The sequence below is a fragment of the Lactuca sativa genome, chromosome 1 (genome assembly GCF_002870075.4).
Source record: "Lactuca sativa cultivar Salinas chromosome 1, Lsat_Salinas_v11, whole genome shotgun sequence".
Lineage (NCBI taxonomy): Eukaryota > Viridiplantae > Streptophyta > Magnoliopsida > Asterales > Asteraceae > Lactuca > Lactuca sativa.
In genome coordinates, this window is record NC_056623.2 from 53237738 (window position 1) to 53254540 (window position 16803).

General features: G+C 38.7%; 1 protein-coding gene across 1 annotated transcript; it reads right to left on the reverse strand.

Moving 5' to 3' along the window:
• Positions 1-3237: 3237 nt before the first annotated feature.
• On the reverse strand, positions 3238-4107 carry LOC111909958 (uncharacterized mitochondrial protein AtMg00810-like). The gene has a single exon (XM_023905751.1). The coding sequence runs from the start codon at positions 4105-4107 to the stop codon at positions 3238-3240; it is 870 nt and encodes a 289-aa protein (XP_023761519.1).
• Positions 4108-16803: the final 12696 nt, after the last annotated feature.

Below are 16803 nucleotides of genomic sequence, written 5' to 3' on the forward strand. Positions count from 1 at the left end.
AGGACTGATCGCCATATATGTGGACAATGTTTTATGTACGAGAGCCTTTTTGCTGATATCATTTCATTTTTTTCTCCATTACGGCCTAGAGAAAACAACTATCATACAAAACAAAACAAATCAAACCCAATTTCTATTATATGTAAATAAATGTATGTATGATTTCAGACTGTTCTCCACATTAATTATAATGATCTCAATATATAGTTTGTATGAAAAGATCAATTACATAAAAAAATATTAACGACTAGCATACATCAATGAAAACTAGTTTATAAATGCACGTAGTTTTAGTTTGTTGTGGCATTTGGTAAGCAGTTGTGCATAATCGATCATGTGTAAGAGTAATTAAATTAATTATAGGTTGAAGGAGTTTCCGGTTATTCAGCATATATTCAAGTGACAAAATCAATTTAGTAAATTTACATACAGCAACAAATAGAAACAATGTATTGGTTTTTATTGATTCTAAAGAGCAAAATGATATGAGATTGTGAGGCATGTAGAGAACACAAAACGATTGGGCATGAGAATTATGTGTTAATTACCACTTGGTCTTCTTGAAGGAGGATGCCTTTGGAAAGCAAGTCATACAGGTCCTTTTCCCTTTTAGTAATATTGTACATCTCGGGGATTATTTTTTTATAATCATTAGGCAATTTGGGTTCCCATATTTCATAGTCCTCCTGTAATAGTTAAACAATTAAAAATACATATTTCAGTTATATATTGCATCAAAACACTTGTTTATATCTAGAAAAATCTTTTTATTTAGATTTTTTTATTTATTATTTTACTTCAAAAATAAACTAAAAAATCCAACAAAACATGGTTTCAACTTTCAAGGTATTATCCTCCTAGCTTATTTGCTAAAAATAAACTTTCTTTGTTTATTATTAATGAAAAAACAGAGTTTAATACTTGTAAAGGATTGCACAAACTTTTTCTACAGTTTAGCCTTAATACCTTTAATTTTATCCGCATATTTAACATATATTAATTACCAACGAATATGAAAACTTACTTGAAATTCCGGTGCTTGCTTAACTCGTCGTAGCACCTCACCTGTTGTTGGTCTCTCTTCTCTCTCGTGTTGTACGCATTGAAAGGCTATGCTTTGAAATGTAGTGAATTATTTTTTGCGCAATTTGGTCCTTTATACCTTCAAACACGATCTCATCAAGTTTTCCCTCCTTGCATTTTCGTTCAGCCAATAAACCTAGAAACCCGCTATCTTCCTGAAAAGCCAATCTTCCGCACAACATCTCAAATAAAACCACACCTAGTGAATACACATCAGATTCTCTTGCTAAGGTTCAATATCCTTAGTTATGTTGGAACTTTATTAAATGGAAAACTCTCTCTATGGGACTTGTCCCACATTGGAAGAAAGAGGAACTTTATACTCCCTTAAAAAGTCTGCTACTAATTGTTTACTAATTAGATCAAAGGCTTAGACTAGAGGGATTGGGTTGGATGCTAGTCAAAATGGCCTTGGTTGATTGTTGTATCCTCGTGACAGATCCCTACCAACGAAATTTCCGTCTTAGGACACTGCAAGGCAGGCTTCAATCTCTACATTTTCAGGCAGACTTCAATCTCTACATTTTCATGATTAAATTTCTATGTAATCATCAAACAAGTATGTTTTCTGTAAATTGATTCTTGTATATTAAATATATTTGAATTCGTTTGTTTTATTTCAATTAGAATTATTGATTGTATACTTCTGTCCTAACAAGTTATTGGAGTTAATTATCAAGGAAATCCCAAAATCAGCAATTTTTGCTTTCCATTCATCATTTAGTAGAATGTTAGAGCTTTTGATGTCTCTATGTATTACCGTATCCTCATGAAGAAAATCCAAACCGGTCACAATATCAATGCATATCTGAAGTCGTTTCATCTAGGTAATTAAGGCCATCGTCCCTCCTCACGTATTTATCAAGACTTCCTCTTGACGCGTACTCATAAATAATGATGCTTTCACCCATTTCGTTACAATAGCCTACTAAGCCAATGATATTCTCATGTTTGTACTCCAAAAGAATTTCAGGTTCAGTCAAAAATTCAGTTTTTCCTTGATTACTATCTTTATCCAATCGCGGTGTGACCTCCATTCGCGTTTGTAACTTCTCCCTTGTATACTGCCCCAAATTAACCCTCCTTTTGCAACAAAATTGTGTATACTGAAGTGGTCCGTAGCCTATTTTATGTCTTCAAGTGAAATCTTGAGATTGCCCGTGTGGTTTTCCTGTGAATAATATATAGTATTGGGACACAATAATCAATTTGAAAAACAAATTGTAATTTAACTCATATGAAAACCTTATTTAAATTTACCATCTTGACATGAAAGATAAAATGTTTGACTACTTGTAATCAAGTGCTCCAAGAGTGATAAGTTGGTATATATATTTTGAGCAAATGAACTAATAACTAATGTAATACTAATTCTTTTGTCTTATGCAGCAATTGAATATTGAGGATGTCCCTGTGTATTAACAAGAAACAAGAAATTTTTTCATTGCACAGTTTTCAACAAGTATATTTTACTCATTAACACTGCTCAACAAAATTATTTTATCTTTAAAAATAGTAAATTTCAATATATTGGTCATTAAATATTTTAATCAATATATGTATTGTCTTTTACATAGGAAAGGTAAGAGCTTTATCACAGGGTAATCACAAAGAACAAGAAAGGCCTGTGTAGGTGGGGGCAAAATCTACTCACTTTACTACAGGATTGAAAAGAATAGAGTGGGGCTAATTTTCTAATTTTTCATACGAATACTTGATTGGGAAATCGACTACATATTAAAAGGAAAATAAGGAAAATGCTTCCTAAACTAATGGGGCAACTAACCCACTTCTTGATTACGCCTAAAGAAAAGGAAATATGGCCAACATGGCCTTTTGAAAGTGTCAAGCTACTAAATAAACTTAAATTTCCCAAAATACTCTCTGGATTAAACCAACATATTCCCCCTTAATCCAGAGTCTCCATTCCAAGCTTTTCTCTCATGTCCTTGAACATGATTCTTGCCAACGGTTTGGTGAGGATATCAGCCCTCTGTTCATGACTTACAACATGCCTTACAGCAACATCCCCCCTTTCAATGCATTCTCTGATAAAGTGAAACTGGGTGTCTATGTGCTTGCTTCTCCCATGGAAGACGGGATGTTTTACTAGTTCAATAGCTGACTTATTGTCAATGTGGATTGTTACTGGGCCTAGCTTTTCCCTGTTATCTCCTGGATCAAACAACGAAGCCAGACTCCTTGACATGTTGCCATAGTTGCTGCCATAAACTCCGTTTCACACGATGACAGTGCAACACATCTCTGTTTCTGGGAACTCCATGTCACTGGACTTTCATTCAAGTAGAACACCATTCCACTTGTACTTCTTCTGTCAACCAGGTCTCGGGTGTGATTGCTATCTGAGAATGCAATCACTTCATTCTTTCTAGAGCTTTGAGGGTAAAACAGTCGAAGATTGAGAGTTCCCTGTATATATCTTAGAATTCTCTTCACAACTTGATGGTGAAGTTTAGTGGGCCTTTCAAGGAAACGACTTACAATTCCCACTGAATATGTTATGTCAGGTCTAGTGTGGCATAAGTATCTCAGACCACCAACAATACTTCTATATTTAGTAGCATTTACGGGTTCACCATCTTCATCCTTTGTTAATTCCAGTTTGTGCTCCATGGGTACCTTTGCTCCATTGCATTCTTCCATGCCCATCTTTTTCAACAAATTCTTAGCATACCCTGTTTGTTTTAAGCTGATTCCATTCTTTTCTTGAGTCACTTCGATACCCAAGTAGTATGATAACAGCCCCAAGTCGCTCATTTCAAATTCCCAGTTCATTTGTTTCTTGAATGTGTTTACCTCATCCTCATTTCCTCCGGTGACAATGAGGTCATCAACATAGACCCCTACTATTAACACGTTTTCTTTCGACTTTCTTATGTACACTGCATACTCATGAACACATCTTCTGAAACCAATCTGCTTCAGGTACTTATCAAGGCGTGCATTCCAATCCCGAGGGGCTTGTCGAAGACCATACAACGCCTTGGACAGTTTGTACACCATACCTGTCGAGTTTTTCTTAACGAAACCCTCCGACTGCGATACATACACTTCCTCCTCCAGCTTCCTGTGTAATAATGCTGATTTCACATCTAAATGATGGACTCGCCATCCATTCTTGCCTGCGAGAGCTAGAAGTACTCTCACTATTTCAAGTCGGGCCACTGGAGCGAAGACTTCTTCAAAATTGATCCCTTGTTTCTGAACATACCCCTTCGCTACTAGCCGAGCTTTATGCTTTAAGATGTTTCCTTTTGGGTACCGTTTCAGTTTAAAGACCCACTTGAGACCAATGGGTTTTCGACCCTATGGTAGCTTCACTAATTCCCATGTCTTGTTCTTCTCAATGGCACTCAATTCGCTCTTCATGGCTTTTACCCACTCGACATTACTCTTTGCTGCTTCAAAAGAGCTTGGTTCTTCGTGATCCAAAGTGAGCAGGAGTTCATCTTCTTGTCTGTAGATATCCGACAACCGGCGGTATCTCTTTGGTGCACCGCCACCTGTTGATTCTGAGGTGCTGGTATTTGATCATGTTGAACTTGTGGGTGTACTAAGGTTAGATGGTGAGGACGAAAGAGTGTTTATTGGAGTTGTGGGCCTGTTCTGTTGGGCTCTGTTCATTTTTGAAGTGGGCTTGTTGACTTATATTGAAGAAGTCCATTGTGGTATCACCTTCACTAAAGCCCCAAGTTTTTGAAGGTGCATCATATTGTACCTGTTCACCAGCCTCCTCGTTGTATCCTTCCACAACCAATGGACAACCTAAATGTTCTTTAAATCGTTCAGAGTTCTCCCATATCCACCGTTTGTCTTCCTCAAAGCACACATCTTTACTCACACAAATCTTTCCAGTGCTGGGATCAAGCAGTCTGTATGCTTTGCTTCCGAATTCTGTTCCAAGATATACATATTTCTTGCTCCTATCCTCAAGTTTCTTGAGATGGCCTTTCATGACTTTTGCATGAGCGATACAGCCAAACACCCACAGGTGTTCAACATTTTGTTTTCTTCCGGTCCAACACTCGTATGGGGTTGTGTTTTCTAATGCCTTTGTTGACACACGGTTAAGCACATACACTGCATGTCTTGCTGCTTCTCCCCATAATTTCTTTGGCACCTTTTGAACTTCAGAATTGTTCTAACTATCTCTATTACTGTTCTATTCCTCCTCTCCACGACCCCATTTTGTTGGGAGGGGGAGGTGTAGGGTGTCGTGTAGTGTCGATTCAGACCTGTTTCTTCACAATAGTTACCGAAATCTTTGGACACAAACTCTTCACCCGTGTCTACTCTAAAAGTCTTGATCTTGTCACATGTTTCACTTTCTACAAGCGCCCGAAATCTCTTGAACACACCCAAAGTCTCATCTTTCGTGTTCATGAGATGAATCCACATAACACGAGTGAAGTCATCTACAAGAAGTAAGAAATACCTTTTTCCTGATGGTGTGACTGGTGTGATTGGACCACACAAGTCCCCGTGCACTAACTCGAGTCTTCTTGTTGCTCTGAAGTTGGCTTCTGTTGGCTGTGAGGTTCATGTTTGTTTCCCAACTAAACATCCTTCGCATGGACTCAAGGGGGCTCGAATACATGGCAGCCCATGAACCATGTTAGTCTCTGACATATATCTAAGTGAAGTGAAGTTCACGTGCCCTAGACGGTTATGCCATAACCAACTTCTTTCATTTTCTTCACTGCCGAGTAAGCATTTCCCTTCAATCTCATTCAAGGCTATCTTGTACAAACGGTTTGCTGATCTTGTGACTTTCATCAGCAGCCTCCCGGTTCTGTCATGAATCCACAAAAATGCTCCATGCATGAGTATCTTGTCACCCTCTTCAGCTAACTGTCCCAAGCTTATTATGTTGTCGCATAAGCTTGGGATATAATACACCTCCTGAAGTAGTCTTTGTTCACCATTTTTACACAGAAATAATATTGCTCCTTTGCCTTCTATTCGAACTTTGGAGCCATCCCCAAACCTGACATATCCTTTTATGGTCTTATCGATTTCACGAAACTTTTCTTCTTCTCCTATCATATGATTACTGGCTCCATTGTCTAAGTACCACACCTTAGATTTGCTTGTTTCATTCCCTTCTGATCTTAGCTTTGGCGTGACTTTTTCTTCATTAAGAAATACCTCATGGAACACCTTTTCAGAGTTGTATGCAGACAACAACACTGGCGGATCCACATTGGATCCCGGGGTATCCCGAGATGCCCCTCAAAAAAAATTTAGTAGTATAAATTTTTCCGAAAAATTTCGTTTATTTTGCATTCCTTAATATAAATGTGTTTTGCGAAAAAATAACAAAAGCTCTAGTTGGTTCAGTTGGTTATGACGACATGGTGTTTTTCCGGAGGTTCGAAGTTCGAATCTTGGGTTTGACATATGGTAAGTTTTTTTATTTATCAGTTTTTATCCTATATCCCTTCACCTTCTTTCTTATTTCTTATAATTCTTAAATTATCCCACATCGGCCCTAAAATGAAACATAGCCCCTATACATCTGTTATATAAGCAACACAAGATTCTCAATTCTCAACAAGTTAAACCTTTGAATGGGTTTGCGTTTAAACCCGAAACCGAGTCTGGAAAACTGAAAAACCAAGAAATCGAACCCATTGGTTCGGGATACCCCTTTACGTTAACCCTGGCTCTGCCACTGGACAACAACAAAGCTGGTTCATCATTATCTGGTACTTGTGTTAAGTTGGCCTCTAGATTCCTTTCACGACGTTGATTTTGGCATTGGAAAATGTAGTGCCCAAAGTCTTGACAGTTGTAACACTGTATCTTCTCTTTGTCACTATTGTTTGATGATCCGTGCCCTCCATCTCTATTGTGATAAGCGCCACCACCGTGACGCCCACCACGTCCAGACCAGGTACCACTCCTCCCACTACCTCTCCCTTGGCCACGTGAACTGGCATTGGGTCGTTTGTCTCGCTGGGATGACTTCTGATCCTCATCTCTTTTTTTCTCTATCAGACCACTCTTGATGAGTCAAGAAAAGTTTTCCTTCTGTGTTTTCTGTGTGCCCGTTGTGCCCCTTTACCCGTTCTTCATGAGCTTTCAATCATCCAATTACTTCTTCAACTGACATGTTGTCTAAATCAGCTAACTGTTCAATAGTAGAGGCTATTTGAACAAACTTGGACGGTACCGCACGGAGTAATTTCTTTACCACATAATCTTCTTCTACAACATCACCCAAAGCTCTTATGTTACTTACTACATTGTTCACTTTCACAGCAAACTCGTCAATCTTCTCAGTTTCTTTTATGCTTAACAGTTCGAACTCCGCCTTGAGGGTTTGGACTCTCGCAGTCTTAACCCTATATGCTCCCATGAACATAGTCTTGCGTGCTGTCCATGCCTCCTTAGCCGTTTGCTTCTCTGCCAACGAGAGTAACAAATCTTCCAGTATGCCTTGATAAATGGCCGCCAAGGCCATCTTATCCTTCTTCACTTCGACAACCGTATTGGGGGTGCGGGGTTCAACAGCGTCCCAGACGCCTTGAGCCTGCATGAAAACACGCATCTTTATTGCCCACGCAACATAATTGCTTCTTGAGAGCATGGGGTAGTAAAGCGTGATGGGTCCGTCTTTCTCGTTCCTTTCATTTCTGTCTCCCATGTTGAGGGTACGAGGTTGGTATTTGGGCATACACCAGGTTATGCTCTGATACCAAAATATTGTCTTTTACACAGGAAAGTTAAGAGCTTTATTCATAGGGTAATCAAAAAGAACAAGAAAGGCCTGTGCAGGTGGGGGCAAAATCTACTCACTTTACTGCAGGATTGAAAAGAACAGAGTGGGGCTAATTTTCTGATTTTTCATACGAATACTTGACTGGGAAATCGACTACATATTAAAAGGAAAATAAGGAAAATGTTTCCTAAACTAATGGGGCAACTAACCTACTTCTTGATTACGCCTAAAGAAAAGGAAATATGGCCAACATGGCCTTTTGAAAGTGTCAAGCTACTAAATAAACTTAAATTTCCCAAAATACCCTCTGGATTAAACCAACAATATGTGCATGCTACTGTACCAGACATTGTGTGAATTACTTTGAAGTAGTACGACCCAAAATTTACTATCTAAGTACAACCATCAAATTAGAGGTAAATCTAGAATAGAACTCTAAAATATTAGGTGATTTTTTTACTTTTTTATAAAAATAAAAAATAAAAAAAATCTATAGAAACTCTAAAATTTTATGGGATATGGTAGGTACTAGAAAACATTTATAGGCAGTTCCAAAAAAAAAAAAAATAGTAGAGAATTGTAAGTAAACTTAAAAAATTAGGTGGGTCCTCCGACCACCTAGCTACTACATAAATTCGCCTCAGTTGCAAATATTAATGAGTAACTCAAAACAGGACGTTACGTACTTGAAAGTATAATGCTTTCTTGAGTTCCTTGATGACAGTTGCAATTTTTGGACGTTGGGCTTGTGTTTCTGGATCCTAAACATTGATATGAGATATTTAAAAATGTATCCAAGGAATCTTGATTGGGCCCTTTGTGAAGAGTAAAAACGTTATCATCAAATTCTACCTTTAGCTTTGGATCTAACGTATCCTTCAGTGTTCCCTTTAATTTGGAAGTGTAAAGTGTTGTCTGATAAATGATGCAAGCCCCTTGTCATTTTCCTTCATGGAGTTTGTATCATAGGCCAAAGTTCCAGACATGATCTCAAATAAAACTACTCCAAAGGAATATATATCTGATGCTTTTTTCAGCCTATACGTCTTTTCATATTCTGGATCCAAGTACACATTTGTACCTGCAACATTTGTCTCCAGGTAACTGACCTGTTCAGATATGGGACCCAATTTGGAGAGCCCAAAGTCAGCAATCTTTGCCACTCAATTATCGTCCAACAGAATGTTGTCACTCTTTATGTTGCGGTGTATTATGCTTTGTTCATTGTGAAGGTAATTTAGTCCCTCTGCAATATCAAGACACATTTGCAGAAGCTGTACCCATTTAAGATTAATCATGTTATGAATTCCCCTCAAATAATCATCAAGGCTTCCCCTGGATACATACTCGTAGACAAGAATCATATGAGATTTTTCATCACAAAAACCAAGAAGAGACTATGTTGGGATGCTTGCAACTGGTAAATGTTTTAATTTCTGCGCATAATCCTTTTTCATCTTGTGTGTCTTCTCTTTTAAAGATGCATTTTATAGCTACGGTGGTGCGTATCTTGGGGAGATCACATACATTCTTCCCTTCTATTTTCGAGGAATTTTGGCCATCAACATGTTTGAGTTCTGCTTTATACACCTTACCATATGCACCTGATCCAATGCAGTGTGTTTGAGAAAAATTCTCAGTGGCCAACTCTATATCATGAAATCCAATCTTCAAGTGTTCCAGGCTCTCCCACTGCAAGACAACATTGCATTTGAAGGGGAAATTATGGGCATTGAATTGTGTATTTTAACGTATGAGAGTGAATGCTATAACTTAAAGCTAAAAAGTCTCACAACAACAACATTTCAATCCCATAGTTTAAGACATAATTCTAGTGTTGGTTAGCAAAGACATTTCGTTTCAATCTGTAAGAAGACACTATATCTACCATACTAAATGAAAATCTTTTTGCCACATGTCATCTTTTCCTTCATTTTGACACATGTCATTTTGTAGGAGTTTTAGAATTTTTATTTTCCACTTGTCATTTTTTAAGGATTTTAATTTTCTTAAAATAAAATCCCATAAAATTCTAACAGGCTTTATAAGGAAAACGAGTAATTCTATATATTAATTTGAAAATTAATTCTCATTAATGCTCCAAACGATTTGATTTTTTTATAAATATTTCAAAATTTTATATTTTGTTATGTAAAAGTATTAATTTATAAAATATTTAATGTTTATATATTGATATTAAATTTTTAATTTTAATAAAGCCGTGTAATACACGAGTTTCACCCTTAATATAACTTATAAGACGCAAGAGCTCTCCGTCTAGTGTATCAATATACCTAATACTTTCAATTTCTTTTTCCATTTTCTAAGAAAGAAATCAATTACCTCCAAATGATTGGTTGATGGACCTTCAACTTCAGTGGCAACATCTGAACGTTACTTTAATGTTAACTGCAACCAATTCAATGTGAAAAAGGACAGATGAAAGACAACACACACACACACACAAAAAAAAAAAACTGATCACTTACACGATTTTCATGTCTCTGTTGAAGATTCAGTGCTTTCTCAAGCCTTATGACAATTTGATCTATTTCCGGACGTTCTGATCTTGCTCCTTCAAACAGTAATATGCTGTTTCTGAGAAGATGTTGAATGATTGTGGGTCCATTTGTTTTCCCATAGATCCGGATCGATCATACAGTCTAGTTTTCTGTCTTCATAACGGAGTATGGCCAATGGAGCTAGTAATTCCCCTTCTGGCATATGCAGCTATGTGCTTATATCTTCTATTGATAAACGTAAACATGTCTAGGGGATCTAGTACAGGACCAGGTGGTTGTTCCATGATCTCATCCTCCTCTGGCATTCTATTATTGTATTGTTGCTTGACGGCTTGATCATGCTCCAAGATCTCATCAGCAAGTGATTCCTCTTTTGAATGTGCTGAACACCTTTCAGCAGGAATATTGAATGTTGTCCTCCCACACAGGACTTCAAACAATACAACCCCAAACGAGTACACATCTGACTTATAAGTTACGCGCGTCTCCAGTCTTTTCATATCTTGGGTCTATATACCCGACCGTCCCTTTAAGATCGTCAAGAAGAAGTCTGTGTCTTCGAGTTGCTGTATTTTTCATGGAAAGTTGAAAACCAAATAATTTGGGTTTCCAGTTATCCTCTAGTAAAATCTTGGAGCTCTTGATATTACGATGTATGACGCTAAAATCGGGTCCCTTATCATAATGGATGTAACTCAATGCACGCACAACTCCAACACATATCTGCAATCTTTGCATCCATGTGAGATTCCTAGGCTCACTTAGATATTCATCGAGACTTCCATGGCTCTTGTGCCTGTATATGATCATCTGCTCATGGTCTTCATCACAAAACCCAATGACAGATACCAAATTTTCATGGTTGAGTGTAGAAAGCATCGAAACCTCGGTCATATATAAATCTTTACGTCCTTGATTGGATTCCCGATCTAACCTCCGTGCAAGGATGTCAATCAATTCACCTGACCGCAAGAGTTGTCCTTTGTAAGCCCATCCAAATCCATCTTGTCTGCTGATATTTTCACTAGAAAAGTTGTTGGTGGCAGAGAGTATCTCTTCAAGTGGGATCCGTAAGTGAGCAAACTGATTGTGGTAAAATAAAAAAGACATGATGGGTCGGTTGATGTAAGTTTTCTTCAAGTGAAAAAAAAGGTGGAGGAAGCCAATGCCTATCGCTAGATCTTCTCTGATTATGCCCAGGGCATCAACGCCAACGGGTGTGTTGAACACGACTCTTTGTGTGGGAAACAACAAGACTTTTATTATGACACTTAAGAAGAACTTACACTTTGTTTGACTACTACACACTTTGCTTTCTTTGAGGCTTTCTGGAATGTTTGGAGCAAATGAGCTCCATACTTATTTATAGCCCTCTTAGGAAGGTTCTAGATACTAGCATACACTTACTACATACTAGATAACTCTAGAACTATCTAACATACTCTACATGCTTCCATATGTTTCTAGAACATTCTATCATGTTCTGGAGAGGTCTAGGTTGCTCCAGTGTCTTCTAGAATGATCCATAACCTTCCAGGGTCTTCCATCTCGTTCTTGAGTATTCTAGACTCTTCCGGTATATTCCAGAGTCTTCCATAGTCTTCCATAATGTTCTAGAATCTTCTAGAGCATTCTAGAACAAGCTAATTTCTTCTAGATAATGTTTGTTCTTATTGGGCTAGTGATGAACTTTAACACTCCCCCTCACCACTATCCCCCATTCTTCGTACCATGTTAAGCTGATAGCGAAAACCTTCATATTTTCCAATACTCAGCCCTTTGGTGAACAAGTCAGCTACTTGGTCATCGGTCTTGATTTGTCGCGTCTCAATTTCTTCCATCAAGACTTTCTCTCTGATAAAGTGATAATGCACTTCTACATGCTTTGTTCTAGCATGAAATACTTGATTTTCTGACAGCCGAATTGCAGATTGGTTATCGCAGTGAAGTGGTACTGCATAGTCAACTTTTTGATGTAAGTCCTCCATTAGGAGTACCAACCATGTACTTTCTTGAGCTGCTATGGATGCTGCTTTGTACTCCGCTTCCGTGGTTGACAATGATACTGTTGGTTGTCTTTTACTACACCATGATATTGGCCCCGACCCAAGCTTGAACACATACCCAGTGGTTGATCTTCGGGTATCATGGTCTCCTGCATAGTCAGCATCACAATATCCATCCAACTTGCAATCTTCTCCTCTTTTATACAAGAGACCATAGTCAATTGTACCTTTGACATATCTCAAGATCCGTCGGGCAGCATCCAAATGAGGTTTCTTCGGATTTTGCATGTATCGACTCATAACTCCAATAGCATAAGCAATGACAGGCCGAGATAAAGTTAGGTAGATAAGACTACCTACTAGTTGTCGATTGGTGTTGATACTGGCTTACACTCCAACATGCCAAACTTTTGAAGTATATCTCTTGTATACTTTTGTTGGCAGAGGAACAATCCTTCCTTTGTACGATCAACTTCTAGCCCCAAGAAGTCTTTAAGCTCCCCCAGCTCTTTCATTTGGAATCGCACCGATAGATTTTCTCTTGTTTGATGGATTTCTCTTTCGTCATCCCCGGTAATGATCAAATCATCCACATAAACCAACACAATTGCCAACTTCCCTTCTTTTTCTTTGACGAATAGGCTTGAGTCTGCATGTGCAACTGAATAACCACTTCGGGTAAGAAACTCAACAATCTTACCATACCAGCCTCTTGGTGCCTGCTTCAATCCGTAAAGAGCTTTTCTCAGCTTGCACACATGATTGGGATTAACTTCATCCTCAAATCCCTTTGGTTGGTTCATGTAGATCTCCCGGTCTAATTCTCCATGCAAGAAAGCATTCTTTACATCCATCTGCCATAATTTCCAGTCTTTACTAGCTGCAAGAGCTAGCAGCACCCGTACAGTAGTTATCTTCGCCACTGGACTAAATGTTTCATCATAGTTCAATCCATATTGTTGTGAGAACCCTCGAGCCACCAAACGGGCCTTGTATCTTTCAATTGATCCATCTGGGCGACGCTTTATTTTATAAACCCACTTGCAGGAAATGGGTTTTATATCTCTTGGTCTTGGTACTAGTTCCCAAGTTTAATTCCTCTCTAAGGTTGTAACTTCTTCTTCCATTGCCTTCTGCCAAGCTTTATTCTTAATTGCTTCTTCATATGTCTCCGGCTCTTTAACACCGTCTTCTAAAATGGCCGCATTAGCATACTTGGGATTAGGCTTTCGGATTCTTTCCGTCCTTCGAAGTTGTGGAGGCGGCGTCTCCCTTTCACCGGTATCACTTGTTTGAGTTACTTATTGCTCAATGACATCAGTGTCGCTCGGATCTTCAGGTGTATCAACACTTGACCAAATGTGTGCAGTTTCCTCCTCCATCTTTTGTTTTAAAACTTCTTCAATATTTTCCGAGTCTGGTAATACTTTCTTCTCTAAGGACCACCATGAAGATGCTTCATCGAACACTACATCTCTTGAAGTGTAGCATCTTCTGCTTGTTGGATCACAACACCTCCATCCTTTTCTTTGATTGTTATATCCAACAAATATACACCTGACTGCTTTCTTTTCAAACTTGCTACGTAAATGGCTAGGTACAAATACGTAGCAGACGCAACCAAATACTCGAAAGTAGCTAACAGTAGGTTTCATGTTCCATAGTGTCTCAAATGGTGAGATGAAACCTAACCTTGGTTGGGGAAGTTTATTGATCACATGGGCAGCAGTTCGCATTGCTTCAGCCCAAAATCTTCCTGGGACATTCTTCACGTGTAGCATGCTTCGACAAATTTCTGCAAGATGTCGATTCTTTCTCTCAGCTACACCATTTTGTTGAGGTGTGTTGGCACATGTGAATTGGTGACGTATACCACATTCTTTCAGATAGCGATTGAATTCTTCCGATGTGTATTCTCCTCCATTGTCTGAGCGTAGACACCGAATCTTCTTTCTCACTTCTCCTTCGACCGTTGTCTTGAATTCTAGAAACTTTGAGAATGTTTCAGATTTTTCTTTCATGAAGAAAACCCACACATATCTCGAATAATCATCAATGAACGTCACCATGTACCGCATCCCACTAACTGATGTCTGCTTGATAGGACCGAACACATCCGAGTGAATTAAATCTAGTGGCTTCTTTGCTCTAAAATTTGACTCCTTGTATGGTAGTTGATGAGCTTTACCATACTGGCATCCAGCACAAACAATATATGTTTTGACTTCAAGTTGAGGTAACCCTTTAAGCATGGATTTCTCCATTATTACCTTCAACTTGTGATAGCCAACATGTCCCAATCGTGCATGCCATAGATCAGGTGTCTCGTTCTTTCGAGTCTTCTCTACATATGCAGACTCCGCTGAGAGCACATAGACGGACTCCACTCTCCGTCCTTCCATTGTTGGCTTTTCTGATATTTTAAGATCTCGATGGACCTTCACATCTTGTGGGCCAAACAAGACGTAGTTGCCTGACGATGTTAGTTGCGATACCGATAACAAGTTCTTCTTCATACCTGGCACGTGATATACATTATGTAGTGACACCATGTCAGATTTATTACCAGGCATGATCGTTTTTTTTCCAATCTGAGCAATTGGAAGTCGTGCATTGTTGGCTGTAAGTACCATGCGACTCCCTTTGTACTCCTTCATGTCTTGTAGTTTGTTCTGATCACCAGTCATGTGATTGGAGCATCCTGAATCAATGATCCAGTCATTCTCATAGTTGATACACTCTCCCATCATTGCCATGAGTGCCAACTTGTTTTTTTCTATGGCACATAATGCCTCAACATCCCATTCATCCTCTATTTCCTTTTTGGAAGTTACAACATTGCTTTCCACAGACTTTTTCTTTGACCAACAATCCTTGGACATGTGGCCCCACTTTCCACAGTTGTTTCAGTTGCCTTCGAACCTCCTCCCCCGAGAACTCTTATTGTCGGTCTTTTGAGATCTCCATGGTTGTGAGGTTCCTGGCTGACTCTTCCCTTTGTCAGCATTTTTGTATCCTTCTTTAGAATGTGGCTTGAAATTCCTCCGATTTTTACTTGTGTAGAGTGCTTCTTCTTCACTCTTCAGCGTGATGCCTCCTATTTGCTTAGCCATAGCTTCTTGGCTGGCCAACAAATTCTCAAATTCTATAAGTGATGGTTGAACGGGCCATCCTTGTACAGCAGTAACAAAGCTTCTATATTCCGGCCTCAGTCCATGGATAATGATCCTCTTCATTCGAGCTTCTGCAATGACAGATTGCAGATCTAGTTCAGTAATCTCCCGACATATCGACTTGACCTTGTGGAAATATTGAGCAATCGTCATGTCACGTTGTGAGATTGATAATAGCTCGTTCTCCAAAAGTTGTAGTCTCGTATCATTCTTCTTTGAGAAAAGCATCACAAACGTGTCCCAAGCTTCTTTCAGGGTGTTCTCATCCCGAATATGCTCCAACATCTCTTCTTCGATTGTGGTCTTCAAGGCAAACATTGCTTTGCCTGCTTTGATTTTCCATTTACGTAAAGCACCATTAACGTCTTCCTCTGGTGGCGTAGTTTCGCTTCCACCAACGACCTCCCATAGATCTTGTCCTTGTAAGTAGGACTTCATACATGTTTCCCACGTTTTATAGTTGTTGTTGTTGAGTTTCTTGATTCCTCCGATGACTTGGAGATCACCCATCATGTTGGCAGTACCTCGGTAATACCAAACAAGCTAGTTTCGATACTAAACTTGCAGAGTCACAAACTATTTATGATACAATGAGAATAACTCGTTCTCACTATCAAGAAACCTGGCTCTGATACCAGATTGTTGAACACAACTCTTTGTGTGGGAAACAACAAGACTTTTATTATGACACTTAAGAAGAACTTACACTTTGTTTGACTACTACACACTTTGCTTTCTTTGAGGTTTTCTGGAATGTTTAGAGCAAATGAGCTCCATACTTATTTATAGGCCTCTTATGAAGGTTCTAGATACTAGCATACACTTACTACATACTAGATAACTCTAGAACTATCTAACATACTCTACATGCTTTCATATGTTTCTAGAACGTTCTATCATGTTCTGGAGAGGTCTAGGTTGCTCTAGTGTCTTCTAGAATGATCCATAACCTTCCAGGGTCTTCCATGTCGTTCTTGAGTATTCTAGACTCTTCCGGTATATTCCAGAGTCTTCCATAGTCTTCCATAATGTTCTAGAATCTTCTAGAGCATTCTAGAACAAGCTAATTTCTTCTAGATAATATTTGTTCTTATTGGGCTAGTGATGAACTTTAACAGGGTGCAGGGCCTCATTGTACATATTCATTGCTTTTAGGTATTAATGAGAGGGTAAACGAAAACTAAAATGAAATTGGAGGGAAAACTAAAATCAATTTAGAACAGTAAGTTTGGAGTCGATCTGGCACTCAGTAAGTAAGGTTATCTTCCTCAGGT

What these genes read in the sequence shown, in the direction of transcription:
- LOC111909958 (XM_023905751.1), bottom strand. Translation starts at nt 4,107, where the DNA reads ATGGTGTACAAACTGTCCAAGGCGTTGTATGGTCTTCGACAAGCCCCT.